General features: G+C 32.8%; 1 protein-coding gene across 3 annotated transcripts in view; it reads left to right on the forward strand.

Moving 5' to 3' along the window:
* LOC149773718 (putative inhibitor of apoptosis) overlaps window positions 1–17,954 on the forward strand; it is a 32,370-nt gene extending 14,416 nt beyond the window's left edge. The window contains exons 6-12 of one of the 3 annotated variants that reach the window (XM_089946184.1): window positions 6,196–6,460; window positions 9,837–9,926; window positions 11,849–12,829; window positions 13,182–13,330; window positions 14,344–14,401; window positions 16,602–16,748; window positions 17,587–17,954. In XM_089946184.1, coding sequence (XP_089802310.1) covers window positions 12,472–12,829; window positions 13,182–13,330; window positions 14,344–14,401; window positions 16,602–16,748; window positions 17,587–17,762 — 888 coding nt within the window. In that variant the 5' untranslated portion in view covers window positions 6,196–6,460; window positions 9,837–9,926; window positions 11,849–12,471 and the 3' untranslated portion in view covers window positions 17,763–17,954. Of the gene's footprint in view, window positions 1–4,569; window positions 4,678–6,195; window positions 6,461–9,836; window positions 9,927–11,848; window positions 12,830–13,181; window positions 13,331–14,343; window positions 14,402–16,601; window positions 16,749–17,586 lie in introns of those variants that run through there. The other 2 variants (XM_089946186.1, XM_089946185.1) reach the window with 2 other exon arrangements.
* The last annotated feature ends 6,455 nt before the right edge of the window (window positions 17,955–24,409 follow it).

The following is a 24,409-nucleotide window of genomic DNA, read 5'->3' on the forward strand; positions in this document are numbered from 1 at the left end:
AAATTATTCAAGTTACAGCTCTACTTCTGAGAATTTAATGGTACGTCCCCAGGCTTAATGCAACGATAAAAAAATGTATCGACACAACTGAACATGCCAATTACCATTTTGCTTTAAATGTTTACTTTTATCAATATTAGCTTTGTGAGCCATAGACAATTTTTCAGTTATGTCTCATTAACTCCAGTAAAGTTCACTTCTTGAAATGTGATAAAGATTTGCAACCTGTTCAAAATAGAGATCTTATCAAGTAAACTTTCAGTAGGTCACACATTGATGATCCCCACGATCCAAATAGACACGACAGTATCTGCTTTTTCTTCTATTTTAAAACTGCTTATAACAAAACTGTTACACTTTCTGGAGAATATATAACTATTCATCAAAAGTCTTTCGTCTCATGAGGGACAGCAGTAGATAGTATTGTATTATCACATAAATCAATGTGAATGCATAAACTCCCCCACTCAGTCCGTTTGCACCTTGGATTACCATATTGATTTGTCATGTGACCATTGTACCCGTCAACAATTCAAAGTAGAAGTGAATATTTCGCAGAGTGCATCTTGGATTTGTATTTTTAACGAGCGATTGCTATCAACTATTTCTTGATTTCTAATTGGTTTAGTAAATTCGAAATTGTCATGGTCATTTCTTACAATACCTCATTATCATCCATATTTCATCTGTTATACATTAATTCGGAACTGAAATAAACAAATCAGTCATTTTTCTTACTTTAGATCAACCCACATTTACCCTCTTATAGGATTATCCCTTTAACGCTAATGAGAACGTTTTACGGTCATTTCCTGACTGTAGGCATTTATCTCCCATAACCTGTTCATATACTAATTATATCAGTTTTCACAATCTTTTAAATGAGTTTCTATTGAGAACGTATGCGTCTAGAGAATAGTTCAGCTTGCAAATATATATTTTCTTTAAAGTTAAAATTTCCCCTCTTTAGTTCTCTCGCAGTCTTTATCCCACCATGAATATTGAAACGTCTGTAGTAAAAACTGGGAAAGTCGGTGTCTGCATTTCGAAACAGATTTCCTTATATGAAGATCCATGCTTATTTACACAATCATTGATATTTAATGTAGCAAATCGTTCACACAGTGGACATGTTCAATAAATGTCTTCTCAAAAACTTGGAGAAACATTTCCCATATGTGCCTTTCAATCGAAATAATTACCCATTCTAATCGACTTCAATGTTTATCGATGTTTATCGATGTTTAAATTGTACCTAATCACTCACACAAAGTAAATAAGGTCTAAACGACTTTATGTTAACTTTGTGAGTGATTAGGTAAACTTTACACATCGATACGTGCCCAACCATGACCATTTTATCCTTATAATTCCAATGTCGTCCTTTTCTTAGCCAAATCGACTTATTTCATCAACAATGCATTCCAGTTTAAGTAGCGCGCACTTTCCTTTCATTCGCCGCTTCACATCACCCAAGAATACATAACATGTATAGTCACACGAACATACTAACTACTGTCACAGTTACGTTTATTCAGAAACTTCATACTTTACATCTTAAGCAGTGGCTACCCGTGGCGTCAGCACATTTCATTTCATATATATATATATATATATATATATATATATATATATATATATATATATATATATATATATATATACGCTTTTTTTAATTTAATTTCAGTTATCTAATGTGGAATTAAATGTGCAGTTGTTAAATGTAGAGTTGCTCGCTAAACCGGTCAAATGTTTTGTTTGGTTGCATAGCTGAGTGCTGGAAGGAATTAATGACTACACATCCAAAATAAATTAGCAAATACAATCACCTTTATGCATTATTATATAGATTTTTCAATGGTGTTAAGTCACATTGGTGGAGATGGTAGTTTTACCATTTAAAAACTGTATTCAGTCTTTGAATAATGGTCACATAAATATTTGTTTTTATTTTTGTGTAACTGGTCATATTCACCATGTCGCCAACACCCATACACGGTTAAAATTAAAATAAACAAACATTGTAAACAACAATGTCCCATTTTGTGTTTCGTTTAGTAGCCTCTTAGTATTGATTTATTTCAGTAGCTTTAAGTCCTCCTCAGATAATTTCTTGAATCTTTGTATATATCCCTCAACGCCCTCAAACTTGACTGGCCCAGTCACACGCTATTTTTGTTGTTGTTGTGTATGGCTAGGGTGGCTGAGGTCATGAGGTGTTGTGGAGGGAATTTATCAATTTGTTGTTCTGTTTCATTTTTAGCGTTTGTAACATCCATCGCATTATCGTCTAATCCATCTTCATATGCTTCAACCACTGCTGTTATTTACTTATCTCCTTGTCATTTAATTGTTGAAGAAGGTCTGCAGAAAATTGCAGTGAAAAATCACCGTAATCGGCCATTTTGCGCGACTATGTACCAGACGAAAGCCAAAATGTAAACTACGCATTTCAATCAAAGAATATTTGAAAAAGTATAATAGGGGTATAATTTATTTGTATTTGCTGAATAAAATATTTAAACGACGAAACAGTCGTTTCACAATGACGTGTATGCATAGTTTATTTATAATTCAAATAGTAACAAAAAATGAAAGTAGTCCCAGAATTTATAGATGTGTAACAAATTTCAGATCAGTATCACGTGACCGTTTACAGTCAATCGTATTGCAGAAAATCCGTTTCATTTATAAAAATTAGAATTATAAGAATATAAATAAAAACTCCGCTTAACTTGAACTAACATTCACACATGCATAAATTGAACCGCATGGACCATTTATTCCTACTCCGGTTAAATATCCAATGTTTTAATGGTATTATAAGAAACATTCACCGTTCGCTACCTCTACACTAGGAGCAGGAAGCGGTTGTCCATTATGGGTTATTTAATAAATATAAGCGTAGGTAGATATATCCAAATCTTGATATACTAGACAATCACGTTTATTTTGGTTTGAAGAGAAATGAAAAATGCGCAAATTGTCAATTATTTGTTAGAAATTTATGTTGCCAAGATGTGAAATGTTATTTTCAAACAATGTCATTAAGACACGCTGGTATTTATTGGATTATTAGAAATGTCCAAATGAACAGATTTTGACATAATATCTGTGAAACATGTATGTTTTCGAACGAAATATGTTTAAATACCTCTTAATTGTGCAAATATTATATAAATGTCTTGTATAGCTAAAATTACTCTATTAAATTTACCTGTTATTTTTTCAAATTAAATATTTGATATTAATGTTTTGACAAAGGTTACTTGACTATTTTTATAATTTATGACAAATTAAGTTGTGACACTGACTGTTAGTTTAGACGTTATTTCACAATGGAAAAGAAATCCAATTAAATCATACTCATAAGTTTACAAGAGAAAGTTCACTTGAGACTTAAATTCTGGAACCTTTAATGTTTCTATACTTGATAAATTTGAAACATAGACTAGAATAAGAGAGGAAATTAACAAAGATAACTCCATGAAATGTTTAACACAACGTCACTTATCTTATATAAAACATAATTGTTTTATTGAAGGTTTTGAAATGATTTACATAAAAATGAATTAACTGTTATGTCTGACTCTTTTGTAAAAGTAGGACTTCCAGGTCCGAAATCCACACAGCCAGGAACAGGTTTTTTTTCAAGGTAGCTATGCATGGGAATTTTGGTAGATGATTTGTGAATCGTAGAATGAACATTTAAGTGCCATAACAAAGTCACTAATATGTATAAGATATGTACAGTTTACATGTAGAACTGTACATGCATGAATTTCCATCCAAACCAGTTGCAAAGAATCGCAAGTAATTTTAATCACAAGCTATTAGTTTAAATAGAAAAGGAAACAAATTTGTTATCATCTGTAAATTGTTGTGCCTTTGTTGGGCTATTACGGATACATTCAATTTGCCACTGCAACGATCAAAAGATTATTGAGATTCGTAAAATTAGAAGGACATAAATAGTTTTGGGTGGGAAAATATGATTGAACGGCATTATGATCTAGACTGAGTTCCCTCTTGAATAAAATATAATGTAACTATTTCAATAGTTGAAAATGCAGCAAAATTGTTGCTTTAACAGTATTACAACCATTAAATGCAAAGGAGCAAGCAACGGAGCGACCGAGGAATATGGTCTCATCTAGATATCGCTTAATTTATTCACCGCTGCAAGTAATTCCTACGAATCAAACCCCGAATTTATCCCTATAGTTTGCCGCTGCTAAACATTGCAAGTAACTAACAAACTGTTATGTTCGTTTATATTCACAACTTTTCGGTTAATCCGTAAAGTCAGTACAATCGAAGAAAGAAATCTGAGGTGGTTCTAATATGTTTCTGCGATTGAATTTCTGGGGAACAATATTTTCCTTCAAATTACTACCCCGACACAAATCCGATGCGTGTTTCTGTTTCGCAATAATAGTTGAGGTTGTCCGAATGCACTTACCTTATTCGACGACAATGTATTTGTTATCTCACCACACATCAAAGCTGTAGTTGAATTACGAGATGCTATCTTTAGCACGAATAGAGATTCCTCTGATTTTATATTTTTAGAAACGTTTTTCTATAGGTGGTAAAAGTGTATATGGTAAGAACCTAACCGACTAACCCAAGAAAAAGGACTTGTCTAATTCATGAGTATGACGAATCACTTAAGGGGTAAGTCATCTGATAGTGCATGTTTATATTACAGTATGTTTTCTAAATATAGTCACCTTTATTCTGCTGTTGGTTTAATGTAGCGATACTTGCTCAACGGTTCATTGTGGAATTTTAAAATGGCAGAGTTTACATTACAGAAACCAGGGGTATTTTCCATTTAAAATTAAACTTAAAACCACGTCCATGCGACATTCACTTAAAATATACAGTTTCAAAAATGGGTGGAAGATGTGTGTCTTCTTGTATGTGTCACTTGGTACGACAGAAAATGAACGCAGTTTATCATTTATTTGAAAGATTATCTTTTCTGCACATGATGTGCTTTACACATGATTGGCGATAACATGCCCAGACCCTTGACCTTTCCTTCATGGTGTGATGATTTATTTTTGTTATCCCTTAAGTGTTTCTTTTTCACAATCAATTCTCAGATGTCAGACAAATAATAGTATTTCTATCGTTAGTTGACTATGTATACATTTTTACCAATATATCATTATTATGTAGTATGTATGTACTTCTTTTATGTAGCTCACCTGTTTGTAAGGCCTAGGTAAACTTATGGTAGGTCCCTCCAATGCCTCCTGCCTCGAAGGTCAGCGCTGTTTTGGCGAACTTCATCTCAAAAATGACTGGATCGTGTATAAATGTATACTAATTGGTGTCAACTTCATATATCCTCGCGCTGTGTAGGATTGTTTATGCATAACCTTTTTGCAAATTTCGTCTGTGCATTTGGTTCAGGTTGCCTTTTCTTTATTTTAATATTCATTCATTGGACATTGTGTCAATCATTTGTTCTTTTATTTGGTTAAATAAATGATATACTCGTATGATTTAGATCTGCACCTTTTATATAACAGCTTCACTATTTTAAGGCATACATCCAGATACTGTCAATTTCACAGTACAGTTTTACAGTAGGAAAATTAGAAAGCCACGAACAATCATATTCGTCTTACTCTGCTCATGTTACAAATTCCTCAAAAAGTCAATATAATATAATATAATATAATATAATATAATATAATATAATATAATATATTGACATCACATTTCGTTGGTTTTTTGTTGTTGTCAAGTTGAATCTGCTCCCGCCATTGATTGATGTCTGACCAATCTACTGAATTCTCATAATTGGTGTTAATATGGCTTCAGTGCGTGTTTGTTAGTACTTTAGAACAAACTACAACGATACTGTGAATACGTTAAGCATCATACATTTTCTACGGGTATTATGAACAATTCAGCAACCTTACCCAGCCTCATCAAAGTTGTCAATGATTCCAGATTTATGTAAATTCGCAATTTTTATGCCTGATTCTAAAACAATTTCATACATTTAGTTACCATGTGCAGTTGTAAATCTAACTTTATTTTACACAAATTTTATCTCTGTTTTTCGCTAATGTTTACAAAGATTGTATGTGTTAAATTTATAAATCTGAGTTGTCTACCGATACCTCAAACCAGTAAAACCGGTTTATAATAGCAATGCGACCGATCTATTTTTAGTGAGAATGCTCTCGGGATAGCAAGTGAATATTATATGGCCTTCGACAGTCTTTGAAGGTAGTGTCAGGCAGAGTGATTTGCGTTTCGGACATGTGTAGCTTAGAGCTCCTTATCAGACTATACATGATAGGCAAAATGGTCTTAGCAGGACGATAGAAAGAAGTATCCACGTTCCATCTGCATAGGCTTGAACGCACGGAAATTCGATTGTTTGTGCGACTCGAGCGTGTGAAAATTTAAGATCCTGCTTGCTAGATACCTGTACGTAAGTACCAATGCGAAACTCGTACATCTAACTATAATAAATACTTGTTAACATTTATTAGGAACCGAACGTTTCGTTGCCTAGAGTAAAATCGACGGAATTCACAGTCGATCATATACTTAATTCTCATGTATATGTTCAGAATATCCATGTTTTGAATTACCTTTCATGTATTGTGTCATTAATGCTGATTTCCCTTTCGGTAATAATTCAATGTTCGAACTCTTTCACGATTTATTCATTTCTCCGCAGATTTGCATCTGTACTATTGAATGGTTTTCTCGTGTTCAAATATCTGAGTTTCATTAACTGCCAAAGAGTAAGAATTTGTTTAAAGTTGATTGTACAGAATGCGCATAAATTAGACCTCTTTCTATCCGTCGCCTGTCTTTTCAAGACGGTAATACCATTCATTTCCACCGAGTATTCAGGACCATTGGAGTTATACTAACCAGCTATGATAGAAAGATGCACTAGGTACAGAAGGCAGATTTCATTATTCTTGCAACAGTATAGTCAACACTAACATTGACTGATTACGTTCAACACTTGTGCAGAATTTGTGAAAATCTGTATATATACTATTACTCCTTTGCTCTTTCTATGTTTCGAATTTGTGCTATATAAAATATCAAATCATCCTTGCATGTTTTCCTTCCCTGTTCCCACGGTTGCATGCATAGAGACGTCATAGTAACTTTGTGGTTATTCAGTTCGTATCGCTACAGTTTCATTCTAAAATTTATGAGACCTTCAGGTCCTGTTGTAAACTGAGTCTTGCAGAACTCTGTATGTTTAATCATCTGATAATTCCATTGTTAAGAAATGGGGAAGGTCCATTTTACAAAACTGATTTATGTCATGGTAATTAATAAACGCTATACATTATGAAGTTTTCTAATAGACATATGCTAATTACTCAGACTGAGCAATATCTTCTTAAAACCGACTCCACACGATCAAATCACTATAATCCAGAAAAGCTATAAATGGTGACGTAAATACAAAATATCACATGCACTATGAGTGTTAAAATAGTACAGAAGTGGCGAGTTCCCATTAAATTGCTACTGTTTTGCAATACCTTTTTTTTCTTGTATCAGTTACGGTAGTAACTGAGTCCATTATAATTCGTTTTTATGTAGCAGTGGAATGAAACGAACCTGCAGTAACGTCTATGAAATAGGCATTGTAAACCGTTTGATTAAGTGATAAATGGAAAACTCGGTCAAGTCCCAATAGTAAGTGTACAATTCCACTCTTAAATACTACTAATACTACTAAATTACTTACTACTATGTGACTCAAAAGACCTTTGAATGAATATAGATTAGCAAGCAGTTCCTTCGGCTTCTTACCTGGGCCATGATTTGGTGATGCTTTAACCTGTTTACTTTGATCGTCTGTTTGCCATTCTGGTGGCTTTATCTTGTGACGTAGCTGTTCAGACTGAATTATAACCGATGTTTTTCCTCGCTAATCGATGCGGGGAAAGATGATAGATACATACACGCTCCACCCCAAAGAGCGATGCATGTCGCCAAAAAGACATTTCACTATTAAATAAAAGGAAAAAAACGTAAATAAAACATTCTTTTCATTTTCGATGTGATATACAGTTTCAATCGGGTTTGGTTTTTGTTAAGTGCCTTACGGTAAAGCAAATGAAGTAGTTTGTTTAGTGCAGAAGAAACTTACCCAAGGACAATCCACAGTAGATGATCCATACTGGTCCACTTGTAGGATTCAAACCAGCGCATTTTCCGTCTCGAGTCCGGCATGCTAGCCACTGAGCCGCCGCAGATCACTGTTTCAGTAAGGAGTAAAACTGTGAGCAATTTCTTATTGTCTGATTTTACCAATATGTCTTGGCGCGCAAACATGAATATGATGGGTCTTCAAATTTCTTTCAGAATATGCTATTTTGTCTCACCGCCAAAACGCTCATCTGTACAAGCTAGGCAAGTTGTAGAGTAATGACACTTTTCCGCACCAAAAGTAGAGAAGCAGTGGAAATGGGTGCTATGTAAAATTAACCTGGCAAGTTCAGGTCCAAATATCCTTTACTGACATTAACAATACAACTAATAGCTAAATATTAATAGATTTTCCAAAAACGAGCATCATCTCAAGTTGTATCAAACGACGTAAAACCTAATACTAAACTTAAAACTAAAAATAGCTCAAAATATATAACATAATGTTCAAAACTATGAACAACAGTGTCTCTAGTTGCAATTGGAAACATTTATGTACTATGATGTGTATTCAAAATGATGCGTTATTATCATTAAGAAACAGGTAATTTTCTCTTTTCAAACGACTAACATATTTTACAGATATTTCTCTGAAGAGCTGATATAGTCACATATCAATCCTATAAACGTATCAATAATATTGTACCGCTAAATTAAATTGGTATAAATTCACTCCCAAGATCATTATAAAGGCACAAAGCATAATAAACTTAAATTCCTCATTTACAGTATTCGTTTCATATAGGAAATAAAACATGACCCTAAACAAAGTTGTATTAGTACGTTTCTATATATTTCGTTTTCCACCGTTTGCAAATAAGACTCTGCATTATGTTTTTTATTCAACCAAATGCTATTGCAACACATCCTATATAAAAAATATTCTCGCTCCAAATGAGTGAGTGGTCTAAAGCGCCCAGAGTTAAAGAGCACTCCGATCTAACATCTGTCTGCTTGGGTTCGAGTCACTAGCTTGGAAAATGTGGGTACGTGAGCAAGCTTGGCAGTAGCTTCCTGTGGGTAGATGGTTCTTTCCAGGGTTTTCCCGTGGTCTTCATCAACAAGTTATACTGACCGCCATGAATAGCCTGTCTTTTACTGAAACTTGGCATAAACCCTATAACATCAAAAACTTTATAACGAATTAGTTATGCCAAATGACCAGTTTTAACAGATGCGTGACAAACTATTATATGCATCAATGTATAATGTCATACGCTCTAACAACAAGTGCCTTTACATCTGCGATTAATTCAGTCCATTGTCGCAAAAGTCTCTTTGTAAATATTATGCATGAAAACGAGTCCCAGTGCACCCAAGCACAGCATCAATAACAAAAAATACATTCTTAAACAAATGCACTAGTATAAAATTTGGGTGAATTCGCTTAAAATCAAGCTCGACATAACATCATTTACGCATGCACATACGCACACACACAAATACACACACATACACACACAAACACACACACACACATATATATATATATATATATATATATATATATATATATATATATATATATATATATATATATATATATATATATATATATATATATATATATATATATATGATAATTTTGGAAATTTCTATTTTCTGTCTTGGAAATATAGCGAGTGTTGCTAGAACTGGTACAGTGATATGCTACACGGAAATCTTCTTGTGGAATAGTGTGTGGACTAATGAATGAACCACTCTAATTGGTAAGTGCCAGAAATTTCATGTGTTTAGAATGTCCGATTCAACTTACTTTGGCGGGTTTGGGGTATTTGGCAAAGTTTGAAGAACGTATGTCTGACATAACACATTTCTGGTTGTTACCGGCTTTGCAGATGTTCTTGAGAAAGTTTGGTTTTTTTAAGTCAATGATGTGTATTGCCTGTGTGTCTGGAACAGTGTTTTCTGTTACAGTTCTCTCCATACAGAATAGTCAGTTGACTGACATATATAACTGCGGCTGTGTTTAATGCTTTTCTTGGAGAGAAAGCTCAAAACCAGGGAACGGACTGCAAATTCTAATCTATATTGATATAACTGTATCTTTAGCATTGCATCAGGTAGCATTATTGTAACATTCTCTCTAAATGGGTAAAATAGAACTCTCAGGTAAACTATAACTCGTTTATCAAACAGGTGTTTCGAAATCATGGAGAAATAACCTTATATTTCATTTTTTTGTCGGGAGATAGAAACTAAATAATAATTATAATTTTTCTCTGTCACGTTTGAAAATTCAGTTTTGAAGGTTAGTGATAGCTGACTTCTTTTTAGTATGATCTTCAGTACTGATCTGCTATGATTTCTGCTAAAAGCGTTAATTATATTTTGAAAGAAATGCTCGTGCGTTGATTGGCTCATAACTATAGTTCAAATGTAGGAGCAATAATTTATAGGTGTCTTAGTGTTTCAGACTAGGTACCAATTTCACTAGGATACCTCTTAAGTTAAGTCTAGACTTAATGTATTCGATCGGTCCGTTTTAAGCCACACATAGATGTCATTTATAAAGCTTGTTTCTGAACTTAAATTTAAGTGAAGACGACACACATTTAGGTGGTGCAGTTCAGGTCTTGTTTTAATATTTCAGGCTTCGGTGTTGAAAATGCTTTAACAGGAATTTCATATATCTTGGGAATCATCGTCTCAATTTGAAAAGGTGCCATTAAGGAAATGTCCATAAATAACGGGGGTTTATCGATTCAATGCAACACTATTGAGTCGAATATAGTTTCGTATGTTTATTCCATATTGTTATCATTGATGACACGCTCAAAATAATTATAGATTATGCCAAGGTCATAATCACTCTCTGATTCAACCAATTTCATCATATTGGAATTAAAACGTACAGCAAATAGCTGAATATTATTTCGCTTTCATGTTATAAAGAGGATAAATTCGTTTCCATTATGTGACAACGTCGATATTTTTGTTGCCTCTAAGCCATAAAGGAGCTCTGAGGCAACGTCGACACTTTTGTTGCCTTTAATTAATTGGGTAAGGTAATGTTCAATAACTGCTTATTCATTCTAGATTGGGATATATCACATCGAAAGAAAAACACTACTATTATGCATTTCGTGGAACATATGGACATATTTGTAATTTTTGAAATTCTAGAACACACAGTGAAAGGACTAGCATTTCTTAATATTATTTGTTTCATAAATAATATAAATTAAAAATGTTGATTAGAAAGAATAACGGAGTCTTAGAGATAATTGAATGATGTTTACCATGAAACCAATTATTTAATCATTTTTCGCAGGACAAATAACTGTATTTAATTGTTATAAAACAAAGAAACAACAAGTGCTAACTAAATAATACAAAATCTCACCTGGTGTCCTATGTGGGAACATAACTTAAATGTTTAGTCTCTTCTAAATACTGCCTCAGTACAATTAAGTTTTCACCTCATCTTTTCTTCATTATTTGAGTTAAATCTTGTCTCCTTAACTTATGATTTGAACACATAGCATTGTCATTACCATCCCTACGAGTGGACTTATTACTGCCAGCTTTGCTTTAGCAATATCGATTTACCAAAGCTTCGAATTAGTAATTTCAAAACATTCATTTATTTCCTACGAAAAGTTTATAATATTGTTTCGTTTCCTTTCAGAAAACTAAACACCACTACAATCAGCGAGTGTGCTTTTATTCTAGTGATTGTTCCTCCACGATCAATGTCGTACGGTGGGAAGGAAAGCGATTTCTTCCTTTCCATAACTTTTTATGTTACTACCTTTTGGCTGGACCAAATGTATGGATTATTTGGAGTATATAGACCTTTTTCTTGATTCAAGTGCTAATCGTTGACTTGTTTATTGATTATCTTTAGAGCTGGTGTGTAGAATTTGCATCCATCCTGGATATTACACAACATAAATCTATAATTTGATTGGAAAGTTCTTTAGAACATTTCCATTCTATACCAAATTTACATTTAGTCCAATAATCGCCATATTTGAGAAAATGGTCGAGAAATATCTTCTGATTCATCTCCGCTTAAAATAAATAATTAAATATCGAGTACAAAATAGGCAAAGGCACTTTTCCATTTCAATGGATGAATACACATATTTTTGCATGGTTGCAAACTAAGTGTATATAAGAGAAGACTTTGCCACAAGTATTTTGCATTTTTATTTTTAACTGGAATTTTCGAAACTTGGCCTTGCAGTTGGTATGACTGGCTGATATTTCAGATGGTTTAGAAGAAAAGGACCCATCGAATAATCACAAATGATATCCTTACTCTTTGAGCAATTCACTATATTTATGCTATCTGCATTGTCGAATCGTAATGTACCCGCGTGGGAAGAGGGCAACGTTCAGTCTGGTTCACCTCCTTGTGCTAGGAAGATGATGACCGAAGGAATGAAATGTATGGCTTGCGCTCCGTGTCAGCAGTATTATTTTTGCCCACTTACTCCCCAATGTGAAGAAAATTATTTAGATAGAAAAAAACAAAGAAGCGCAGAAACTCCAAAAACAAAAAATCCAATGTTTTCACATTATGATGTGAGACTTGCATCATTTGATCACTATCCGCTCCATTGCGATCCAAAGGTCTTCGCTCAACAAGGGCTTTTTTACAAATGTAAGAAAATATGGACGTCTTAAAATAACATTACTAGATTGACAGTAGACTGATATCATTTTGTTTAAAGAGAAATTAATATATAACGCTTATCTTGTCCAAGTATAGATGTTATATGAGACTGTTTTCGATATATGCATTTTTCTTTTTAATTATTGTCAATAGAACATGAATGATTTTACTAAATTTTCAAAAAAACATCGTGTAAAGGATTACATTCTCTTGTACACAATTGTTATTGGCTGCTAGTCGACCAGTAATGAAATATTAGTAAACAATTTTTCCATGTTGAAATATTATTATCTGAATTCAAATGGAGGAAATAAAATGTTATAGTTTACTTTTATAACAGGGAATGAAGACACTGTTTGCTGCTATGAATGTGAGTTTGTTCTTTGTCATTTGAGTAAAGACGATTCTTTGACGAGACATTGTCAATCTTCGCCTGAATGTCGACACCTGGCTACAATAGTTGGTCAGATTTTCCTTCGAAATTTCAAAGTAAGGGGAATTTCGTGCAGTAAAATATTTTAAAACATATAGTGCTGGATAATGTGCAGGAATGTATAACAATTATATCATTCAAAAACGAATTATTGTATGAGGGGAGGAGGAACAAGATGGATTTTGGATTTTGAAAAAGTGAGGATTAATTTTCAAAACAAACAATGACTGTATATTCCATTATTACAACGTGGCATATTAATTTATTAGTATTAATGTTCTATTCAGAATCTGATTCATCACATGACGAAATTCAATTTGACTCTTGCAAGCTTACAAAGGCAATTACAAAAGAGATTTACATTCATGGATATTTAATGTATTAAGAACTTTACAAATTTGAAACGTAGAACTGGGTATCTCAAAATGTAGACAGTATGATTCTCCGACATGCATTAGTAATGCAACGTCTATAAGTACTTAGTATACTCTTTCAAGGTAAGGACTGATTAAGTCAAAAGAAAGTTCCTTTTGGTTCTTACTCTTCAGTTTGATAATACATTTTTCTTGAACCAGATAACACACGCCAAGTCAAATTTATCTCTATATTTTGTTTTGTTTGTTTGGTGGGGTATGCTGATGGACCGGATTTAGCAGCATTACAGTTGAATTATGTTATATATAATAACGTGTCGCACGTATATAGTCACCAGTAAAATCTAAATGGTATTTTGTAATTAACAGTACACGACTGAAACCACCATTCAACAGTTCTGTGGCAGCTCGATTATATGTAGTAATGAATTCAGTGAACGAAGTATGTGTTTCAAGAGAAGAAGACTAAAGTCGGACCCGCATTGAAGAAAACACTTGAAATCATGCGTAGCTGAATAAACATACGCTTTTAAGTCTATAAGTGATTAAACTCCAAACCCCAGGTAATTGACTAACATAAGAATTAGGACTAAAATTATATTTTCCTGACATTATAATCTAGTCGAAGTTACCTCCTAACTATCCCAAACAATTTTGTAATATTTAATAAAGCAAAAATGTGTTGTTTATTACAGGCACAGTCACAAAGACCAGAAACAAATGCGTCGAGCGACAAAAAGGCCAGGGAAAGGGGTAACTCATTCAGATAAATAACAAACGTGCAGATGATAGTGAAATTCGATCTGTACCACGGTATACCACAATTATATGCAAGGACCAACACTACTTACAATTCCATATCTGGGACAGGGGCCTGAAACTTTTTGATTTTATTTCCGTCTGTCAAGAGCAAGAATAATATCTTGCTCTGATTGATAGCAAAATAACCATGTCATATCCATGATATTAACCATGTCATATCCATGATATTAACCATGTCATATCCATTATATTAACCATGTCATATCCATGATATTAACCATGTCATATCCATGATATTAACCATGTCATATCCATTATATTAACCATGTCATATCCATTATATTAACCATCTCATATCCATGATAGTAACCATGTCATATCCATGATAATAACCATCTCATATCCATGATATTAACCATGTCATATCCATGATATCAACCATGTCATATCCATTATATTAACCATCTCATATCCATGACAGTAACCATGTCAGATCCATGATATTAACCATGTCATATACATGATATTACCTGAAAAGAAATATTAATTATCGTTACATAAAGGAAAAGATAAAAATCACAGCCTCCAACCGAAAATTAAATGACCAGTACCTTATTATAACTTACATTAGAAGACTTTTCTATGTGTATGTTAATTATTCTGTAAGTTGCGGTCTAAAATTTGTAACTAAAGTTGAATTAATAAACTTAACTATAGTTCATGTTTTGAGAAACCCTTGTTGACAATCGAAAGCCTGTTATTAAAAATAGGGAGTGTTGATACTGAAGCGAACAATTTTAATTCTACATTATTGATATTGGATGCCAACATCCGGGCAAGTTATTTATCTGAGAAGATCCGTAAACATAAAACACCTTCAACACACAAGATAATATTTAATGTACTTCATAAATTACGCAAAGTTCAGAAAGCATGCATGGTACCTGTCAAACGTCTGAGTAAAGATCATAAATATAATTATATCTGTAATATTAACCACTAACTTGTGACAAACACAATCCTTATGTGAAAAAAAGATATATGTTTGCATTATTTTGTCATGAATAATGAAAACACGCCAGGCCCGGCACTAGGATGTGCGGGGCCTAAGGCAACAAGCGATGAGCGCGGGGCCCCAAGCACAAACATTGCATTGCAGAGTTGATTTCCTGAAAGCGCGGGGCCCAAGGCGGTTGCCTCGTTTGCCTTGCCTTAGGACCGTGCCTGAAACACGCCTTTAATATCATTATAGTCGTAAATTGATTCCTCGGGATTTTCCGTAAATCCCTTACTGACGCAAACTACCGACGTACCGGTACAGTGAAAGAGTACAGTGATTCTTACCATCGGATAAAATACCGCGGTAAACCGGTATAACGGTAATATATTGTTACGAGGTTATTTTAACCACACACAGAAATAACCAGCATTGCTTGAAAATTCATTAATGTTCACCCTAGCTCGGGCTAAATACAACTACCCGTTATCCAGAACAGATTCGTAGTTGTACACCAGGGCGATAGTTTATCAGAACTACAGAATAGCGATAAAGTCAGGGTTCATCAACACTGAGTAATCTTGTCTTTACAGCGATGACCAACACAGACCCAAGTCATATGGGTCAGCTTGATAATCAGGATCCGATGTGTGAACTATGTAGAATTTGTCCTAACATTACCATTAGAGACTACCATATACACCAATGACTCTTGTCTTAACGATAATAGCTATTTATACAATAACTTAGAGGGAAATGTGCCACAATGATGCGACACCAACGCATACACCATCACCCCATATATATATATAGTGAGTCTTACAGTCTGAAATTCCTTTTGGTGAGTTAGAGTCCATTGCCTAATGCTGCATAATCTGAAGTGATCATAGTTAGTCAACAAAATGATTTTTTATTTATTCTTTTTTAAAAGTTATCTTGTTTGAAACGTTTCGTTTGATATTCTCTGTAGATGTTTGCTTGCATGGTTTTTGTAATGTATATTAAGTCCAGATACTTCTCTCTTTAAAGAAAATTCTAAATATCTGTATATAAATATGTATATGTTTTCTTTAAAGATTAGATGCAACACATTGTGTGATGATTGCAACTATGTACCAATTAGTGTGCGATGAAAACCACAATATTAGTCTGCAATAAATACAACCTTAAAGACAATATTTTGTATTTAAACAGAAACGGTATCATCCAAATACGAGATAGTAAAGATAAGGTCCCCAGAGTATTCGTCCTACAATGAACGATTGTCAACTTTCAAACGATTTCCCCAAATCGTCGGATTGAACATCAACGAAATGGCAGATGCTGGTTTTTACTATAAGGGTATGTAACCCATTCAATTGTTTGCTGTACATTATAACTTTCAGATGTTATGGTTATTTCCGAATATAAATTTACTGAACTTCCAAAAGGTTTGTTTGGTATTACTTCTACGTGATAGTTTCATTCTCTAGTCTTCATTAAGTGATACTGTATCTTTAATTAATTCTAATATGAACTTCCTACTTACCTTTTTTATAAGTTGAAAGGGTCACTACGATTGGTATATTTCTTACTTCGATGAAATTATTTTTACCATTTAAAAATTGCCATCTGTAGCTAGTTAACTCTGCCTTTGCTTCATGTAAAAGGCATCAAAATTATAAAATGCCCGGATTTGTGTAAATGCATACGGGAAATAAAAGAGTAACAAAAGGTCAAACATTTGCTAATTAAGTTAAGACATATATTGTCAAATGAATTATACGCAACTACCACAGAACGACCTTAAGGCACAAAAATTCATTGACACGTAGCCAGTTACTGTTAGTGTCACAGTCCACGATAATTACGTTGGAATCAAACACAAAGATATCAGTATAATTACTGCACAAAGTACAACTTCTTTTACATTACTGTACAAACTAATCATGATTGGAGACATACTTGACCATAGTCTGATACAACGATGAGGGATTTATTGCGTTAATCAGGTTGGTCAATAATCGATATATCAAATGTGCAAGATTACAGATCTATCCTGCAGTAACTCCGAAAAATATTTACTTATTGATCTGAATATTCTTTAAACAGAGCTAAATACGGTGGTAGATTCTTCATGTTATTGACACTAATTAATGTGCAAAAGGTCATATATCACCATCTTATTAATTATGACCAGGAGTCTTAGATCACGTTTGGTGCTATGCGTGTGGTAACGGTTTAAGGAAATGGGAACCAGGTGAAGAGCCTTGGGAGGAACACTACAAATGGATTCCGGATTGTCCACATTTGAAACAATGCAGCTACAAGCCTCGGAGAATGGAAGGAAAGCCAGATGAAACCAAAGTAGCCTGAATGATGTTAATGGAAAAGTTAAAGCAAAAATATCTTAGTTTCTTTGAATTTAGCTTTGAATTTAAACATATTTTATTTATTAAATGGCATAAGACAATAACTAAAACATGTGAAGAAAGGACAGGGATAAAGACCGATGCTAACAGCGCATACGGTTTTTGTCCTATAAACATCAAAAACTTTGTGATTAAAGAAACCATTTGAATATATATATATATATATTTTTATATATATATATATATATATATATATATATATATATATATATATATATATATATATATATATATATATATATATATATATATATATATATATATATATATATAATTTGCGCTTAACGTTTGTCTATGAATTTATATTATATTTTAGGGTAATGTTCATTTGTTAACAACATTTTTATTTGGTCTAGAGATTTAGCTTATTGGTCTTACCCTTGGAAAAAGAAAACATAGTCTACCTGACAATTGCCCATTTGTTTGGCAAAATGTATGTAAACAGACCTGACCCTATTTATGAATGTGTATATAGTTTGGGGTAATTTTCCATCATGATAGAGAGATTTTAAGAAAAGAATATTGCGACATACGTCAAGTATTCATTACTATTTTAACATTTGTCCAGCTGAAATCACATTTAGTTGTGTTCAGTTACATTTTGAGAGGATTTATTTATTTAATTATTGGAATCACTAAAATGCTCATTAACTGGATACATTCTATTTTTGGATTACAGTGCATGTATTCAAGGCCATTCTGGATTATATCTTTGCGAGACATCAAGACTATTATAACATCAGCACATTCAAAACTGGAATTCATTGGGAATACAATAATTTTGGACTTGATTTAGAACTTGAAAGATTGTTTGGGATTTAATTTTCATTACTGTAAGTTCCTGTTACATTTCCCTTTTTTGACTTAGAGAATGAACATATTTGCTCAATTGTACAAAACTTGTTGGTTTGCTTTCTCTGTTACTTAGTAAGACCACATAGTCTTACAAAATAATAAGTTGTCTTTACGATGTTGTCAAATCTGTATTATAATCATCATAATATGCAATCAGCTAGACTTTTACAGCCGACCTATACGTTAACAAGTAAATATATAACTAAATTTGAAGTAAAAAGTTAGATGTTGTACAAGAATAGAATACCTGAAAGTAATAAGGAACTTTAAGAGATTAAAAGGTAGAAGAAGATTGAAGGTAATGAATAGGAAAACAACTTGTTTATTTGTGGACAGGATCAACGCGTATATAATGACTAACTATTTCGTACGAGTATTGTGACAATTGTTCTGTTTATATTTTTAATACTTGCAGTTTTTTCTAACACATATTTTATAAGTGAATCAGAAATCAATGATTATATTTGTTCATGTTCTACAGGTGCCTTAAGTAATCCTCCGCAAACAATATGTTTTGTGCAAACGTGCCACGATTGACATGGAACCATATTTATATCCAATCATCATATGCAAAATATCATCTTCTTCTCGAAAACAACGATATTCGATGATTGTATCGTAAAGGATAACATAGCCGTTAATAATTTACGGTGATGCTAAATGCACCTCTGTAATACTTGATAATTATTCCTTTAACGACACATATTAAAATTGAATACAATATAGAAAGTATAATCCTCTAAAGAATAAGATTTTTTTATCGTTTTCGTATAAGGCTATTTGTGAATGTGGACGTTATAATATGTATATTGCCATTATATTAGATGTACACAATTGTGTAAATTGTTGCAAATACCTAACATAATATGTTGCAGTAAGTGCTCCATAATGTTAAGGGCAATCAATGATAGCGAGAGAATAACTTAGGCAACTAATATTAGACAGCTGCTTTGGAAATATGGTTTCCCTGTGCGTAGATTTCATATATTAGTTATTTTTTATTTTTTATTTTGGTCATTTTTATTTTTATATATTTATTATGCAGTGTAGAAAAGGTTAATAGATTTTAACTAATCTGAATGGCATGATCAAATAAATGGACCAACCCCTTTAACAATTATAAAAATTCTAAAAGTCTTAAAGAATGTGAAAAATACTTATGTGTTGTTGAGCATAATGAAATAAGATGGAGATACACTCTCTTTAGATTTACATAACTCCCTATTTAAATAGTAGTAGGTTGAACAAGTATTGACAGGGCACGTAGATTATGTAATTTATGTGACATCGAGGGATAATTAAGATGAAGAAACATACATACATACATACAGACATACATACATACATACATACATACATACATGTATTTTTATATATATATATATATATATATATATATATATATATATATATATATATATATATATATAGAAACATATAAACGTGTATGCTTTTGGTGATGAGAAGTCAAGTGTCTTAACTGCTTTCGTTAAATGTCAACCGTAAAGAACCAGTCCATCAGCCATTCAATCCTATCAAGACGAAATGATACACGCAAATGTGTCAGACGAAATAGATGACTGTTGGTATGTATTCGACTAAACGTCATAAATGTGTACATTTAAAATGTGAGAATATTTGTTTTAAAATCATATTTTAAATGTAATAGTGTAAGCATCGTGTAAATTATATATTTGTACATGTATCAAAGCTATCAATCGATAAGGAATATTTGATATTTATAGACCACATGAAAAGAATATTACGAAAAATGTTCAGTATATACTGATAACAAAGTAATATCCACCATAGCAGCTCAGACTGGTCTTAAATCCGAAACAGTCTTAAAAGGTCTATCACAAGTCCAATAGAATGGGGTAATCCGAATGAATTCCAGTGTTGTTCTGTATGAATTCCAATCATGAATATACTGATGTGTAAGTCTCCTGAAATGTGGAGATGTGCTAACATTCTTGATGTATTACAGTGATGTGATCCAAATGTGCCCGAATGAATTCACGATAATCCCAAAAATAGGGATTTAGTCCGAAAATAGTATCGATCATTTTGTAATTCCAGTGAATAATTTAAAAAAGAGATCCGCTCAAATATTAAAAGAAAAACATACATAAATTCATTCCATTAAGGCTGATGTTAAGATATGGAATGAATAATCCTCAGCTAAACAATCTTTATAATGAAAAATACGGAACAATAACAAAACTCCTAGGAAAGGTCAGCTCCTTCACTAATTTTTAGAAGCACCCAAGCAGATATCAGTTAGACCATATAATTTCCAAAGAAACGTATTTACAACCCCGGTGATATTATCTTAATGTACAAACCTGCAATCATGGACAAAACTAGCTGTTCAAAATGATGTTTACAAAATGACCGTTACAATATACAATCATAAAAATTAGCACGGAATATGGGTATACATAACAGAAATAAATAACTAAGACTGAAGAAGGAATTGTAGCATCATTTTGTTATTGAAGCTTAATAAAGAAGAGTACCATACACACCAGAAAATTGTTATGTTTTCTTATATATTATTAAATTTTTCAAATTACTAACGTATTATCTTACAACTCGTACATGCCTGATGTGTTTATATATTAGGCTGCTCCTTATCTGGTGTTTTTCCCACTTTATCTTATTCTAGCTACATAAATTATATTATCCGAAGTTCTTGTCGGGAATCGATACATTTTTAAGTGTTATATTGGAATGCAGTATTTAAAAATGAACAAAGTCTCTTGCACGTATAGTTTAACATCATAGTAGAAAATATCGAATTGTACAAAATCATTGCTAAAATGGTACTTTTACTTCGAGTGTTAAAACAAATCCCCTTTTATCTCAATATTTTAAAAACAGTACTTACATAGTTAACTTACATTTTATTACGACTATATGGTCTCAAAATAAGTAACAGAAAAGAGCGACAAGCAACAATCTTCAACAATTCAAGAAATAATTTATTTCCCTAGAATACAAGGTGAAAACGAAGAAAGGAACTTACTGTATTGCGAATTAACTTCCAAATAATCTCTAAATTAAATACATAAGTCCTAATAATAAACATGAGTGGAAATCCAAAATATCAATTTCAAGTATCTATTTCCAAGAATGTTAAGTTTGAAGATCACTTTGTGTTTCCATAGATGTATCACTTGAATTAAATAATTTGAAGAAATAAAACAAATGAACAACTGAACAAAACATAATACAAAGGATTCAGCCAAGATCTTTAAGCACTAATAAATAATTTTTTCCAGTAACAAAATTATATAGTCCTCTACTTGACCCCAGGCCACAATTACTTTTTTCTTTAAAAAAAATAAAATAAATTAAATAAAAAAATATTACCTAATAGACAATTACCTCATAGAAACTTCAAGAAACTTCCTAATATTTACAAAATAAAATCTTAGCTATAATTAGAATGTCCGTCACAAAAATCATGATAAAACATATGATACTTATCACGTCATTCAGCTTTAAAAGAAATACAGTGTCCTTGACTCAGCTTAAGAATTTGATCTTCTCTCTGAGAAAAAAAAATTGTTTAACAAAACTATCCCTGATTGTTGACTAGGTCAGCCACTAGATACAATGTTTCAATACCCACATCATCTAATGAAATATTTTGTTAGAAATCCTAACAAATAATGCAAATTAAATATGCATAACATTTTGTACTGCCTGCAATTAAAGTTTTGTCGGCTGTTTTGGCTCATCAAGATCTCTAGAGCCCGGGGAATATATGCTTCCGCCTCCGACCACCCCACCCGATAGTAGGCTACTGGCTACATGCCATGTGCAGGTAGGATAATGAGTGATTGGTATGTCGGATCATATGACGAACACAGGGCCTCGAGTGGCCGCAATGTATAGCCTATCTTGTACTGAAAAATGGCGTTTAACCCAATAGCAACAACAACAACATTTGGCCGAACTTTCTCACGTACTGTGGTCAGTCATGTGATTTACAACAACGTTTCTTTACAAGCAGCAGTGCGTTTGGAGTCGTTGATTGCAGAATAATTTGATGTGAATGAAACCAGTAGTAATACAACGTGAATTGGTCTCATTTAACCAGACCTCTCTCATCACTTTGTAAGATCTACACACTACGACAATTGATGAAGGGTTATACAACGATTGTAACGCACATAACAGAGGCTACCATTAGTCAGGTAAAGGCGCTGATTGGTTGGTAGGTTAATCAGCGTTCTCAATAAATACTTAGCTCACACAAATACTCAGTTTTCATATTTTTGTTCATACCTTGGATCCACAACATAACAATAAAACATGTATTTGTGCAGGTTTTTGTTCTTCCACGAAATTAATGCAAATCGTAATACTGTGATTTTAACTCAGAAAGAACACACGTGGGGCACGCATTTCTTGATTTAGCAACAATCTAATCTAGCGCCTCTTAAGCACATTAAAAAAACATCTTTGAATTAATTGCTTCAGCACGAACAACATTGATGGAATGTGTGGTATAGAGGCTGTATTTTCCGAACAGACGAAACGAAAAAGAAGAAAACAAAAACATAAAAATAATGTAGCGACTCCTCTCGTTTCCAATGAAGTGTATAGACAGTGACAAGACTTTCCAGTCGTCGTAGATTTTTCGGGCTTACTCGAGTCTAGTTGAACTAATCTAATCATGAAGGAACAACTATCTCAATGAAAAATAGAGTTAAAAATTGCTTATGCATGTTGGCAGACCGTCAATAATCCAAAGGGTTATAGTATCATCTCTCTAAATGAACAATTTACTCTGATTTTTCATTGAGATTTGCTAACCGTTGACGAATGATACTTGAACTCGATAAAAAGCATCATTGACGCCTAGTCAGGAAATCTGGTCGCTATTGAGTTCAACATCATGGCTAATGCACATAATTCGGACGGTTTCTGAAAGCTATCATGTACTACGCTCATCATTTAGTTTATTTATTCTTTTTTGTTAGTCTTCGTGATTTTATTATTTCTCAATAAAACAAACTATTTAAAGTTGAACGAGAAATTTAAAAAATATTTCACTACTAAATTGCCGATGCACAATAAACATGATTACGCTCTTTTATTATATATAACAATACCATGATGACGCGTACTAACGGGATTTTGTTACTTTCAATGCATATTTGAACTGCTTAACATTCTTGGGACATAATGAGAAGATCATCTTTAAAAACAGGTTAAAATGTCACATTTAAATCCTGGACTAAACTGAATAACATTTCACATGGTCCGAATCAGCTTGGAAGTTTGGAGAATCAGCCAGATATATGGGCCGATTTCTACCGAATCAGCCTGGTCCGAGTTTGCGAGTAATTACCATATTAATGAATAATGTTAATATAATAGATTTATCAATTAGTAAAGTTAACAGTAACATTTGTTTAAAAAATTGTATCGTGGTGTTCCAATCTGTGTAGTTATAAGAAATCTAACGAGTTTATATGAACACACAGACTTTCAATTATGATTTATTTTTTTATTATCGACATTACACAAACAATATGAAAGCAGAATGGGAAGGAAGGGTTTATTATACAACGAGTGGAAAACAGTCTTGAACGTAAGTGTGGAAGAAAAATGCATATTCATCAGATGCAGTTACATACAAAATCAAACTTGCATAATACTTTGATGTTGGAAACATTGGATGAAAAAGCGTAAACATTTCTTTAATGTTATTTAATTTGG

Source organism: Sinohyriopsis cumingii, unplaced genomic scaffold (assembly GCF_028554795.1).
Source record: "Sinohyriopsis cumingii isolate HCF-2022 unplaced genomic scaffold, ASM2855479v2 utg000622l, whole genome shotgun sequence".
NCBI classification, from domain to species: domain Eukaryota; kingdom Metazoa; phylum Mollusca; class Bivalvia; order Unionida; family Unionidae; genus Sinohyriopsis; species Sinohyriopsis cumingii.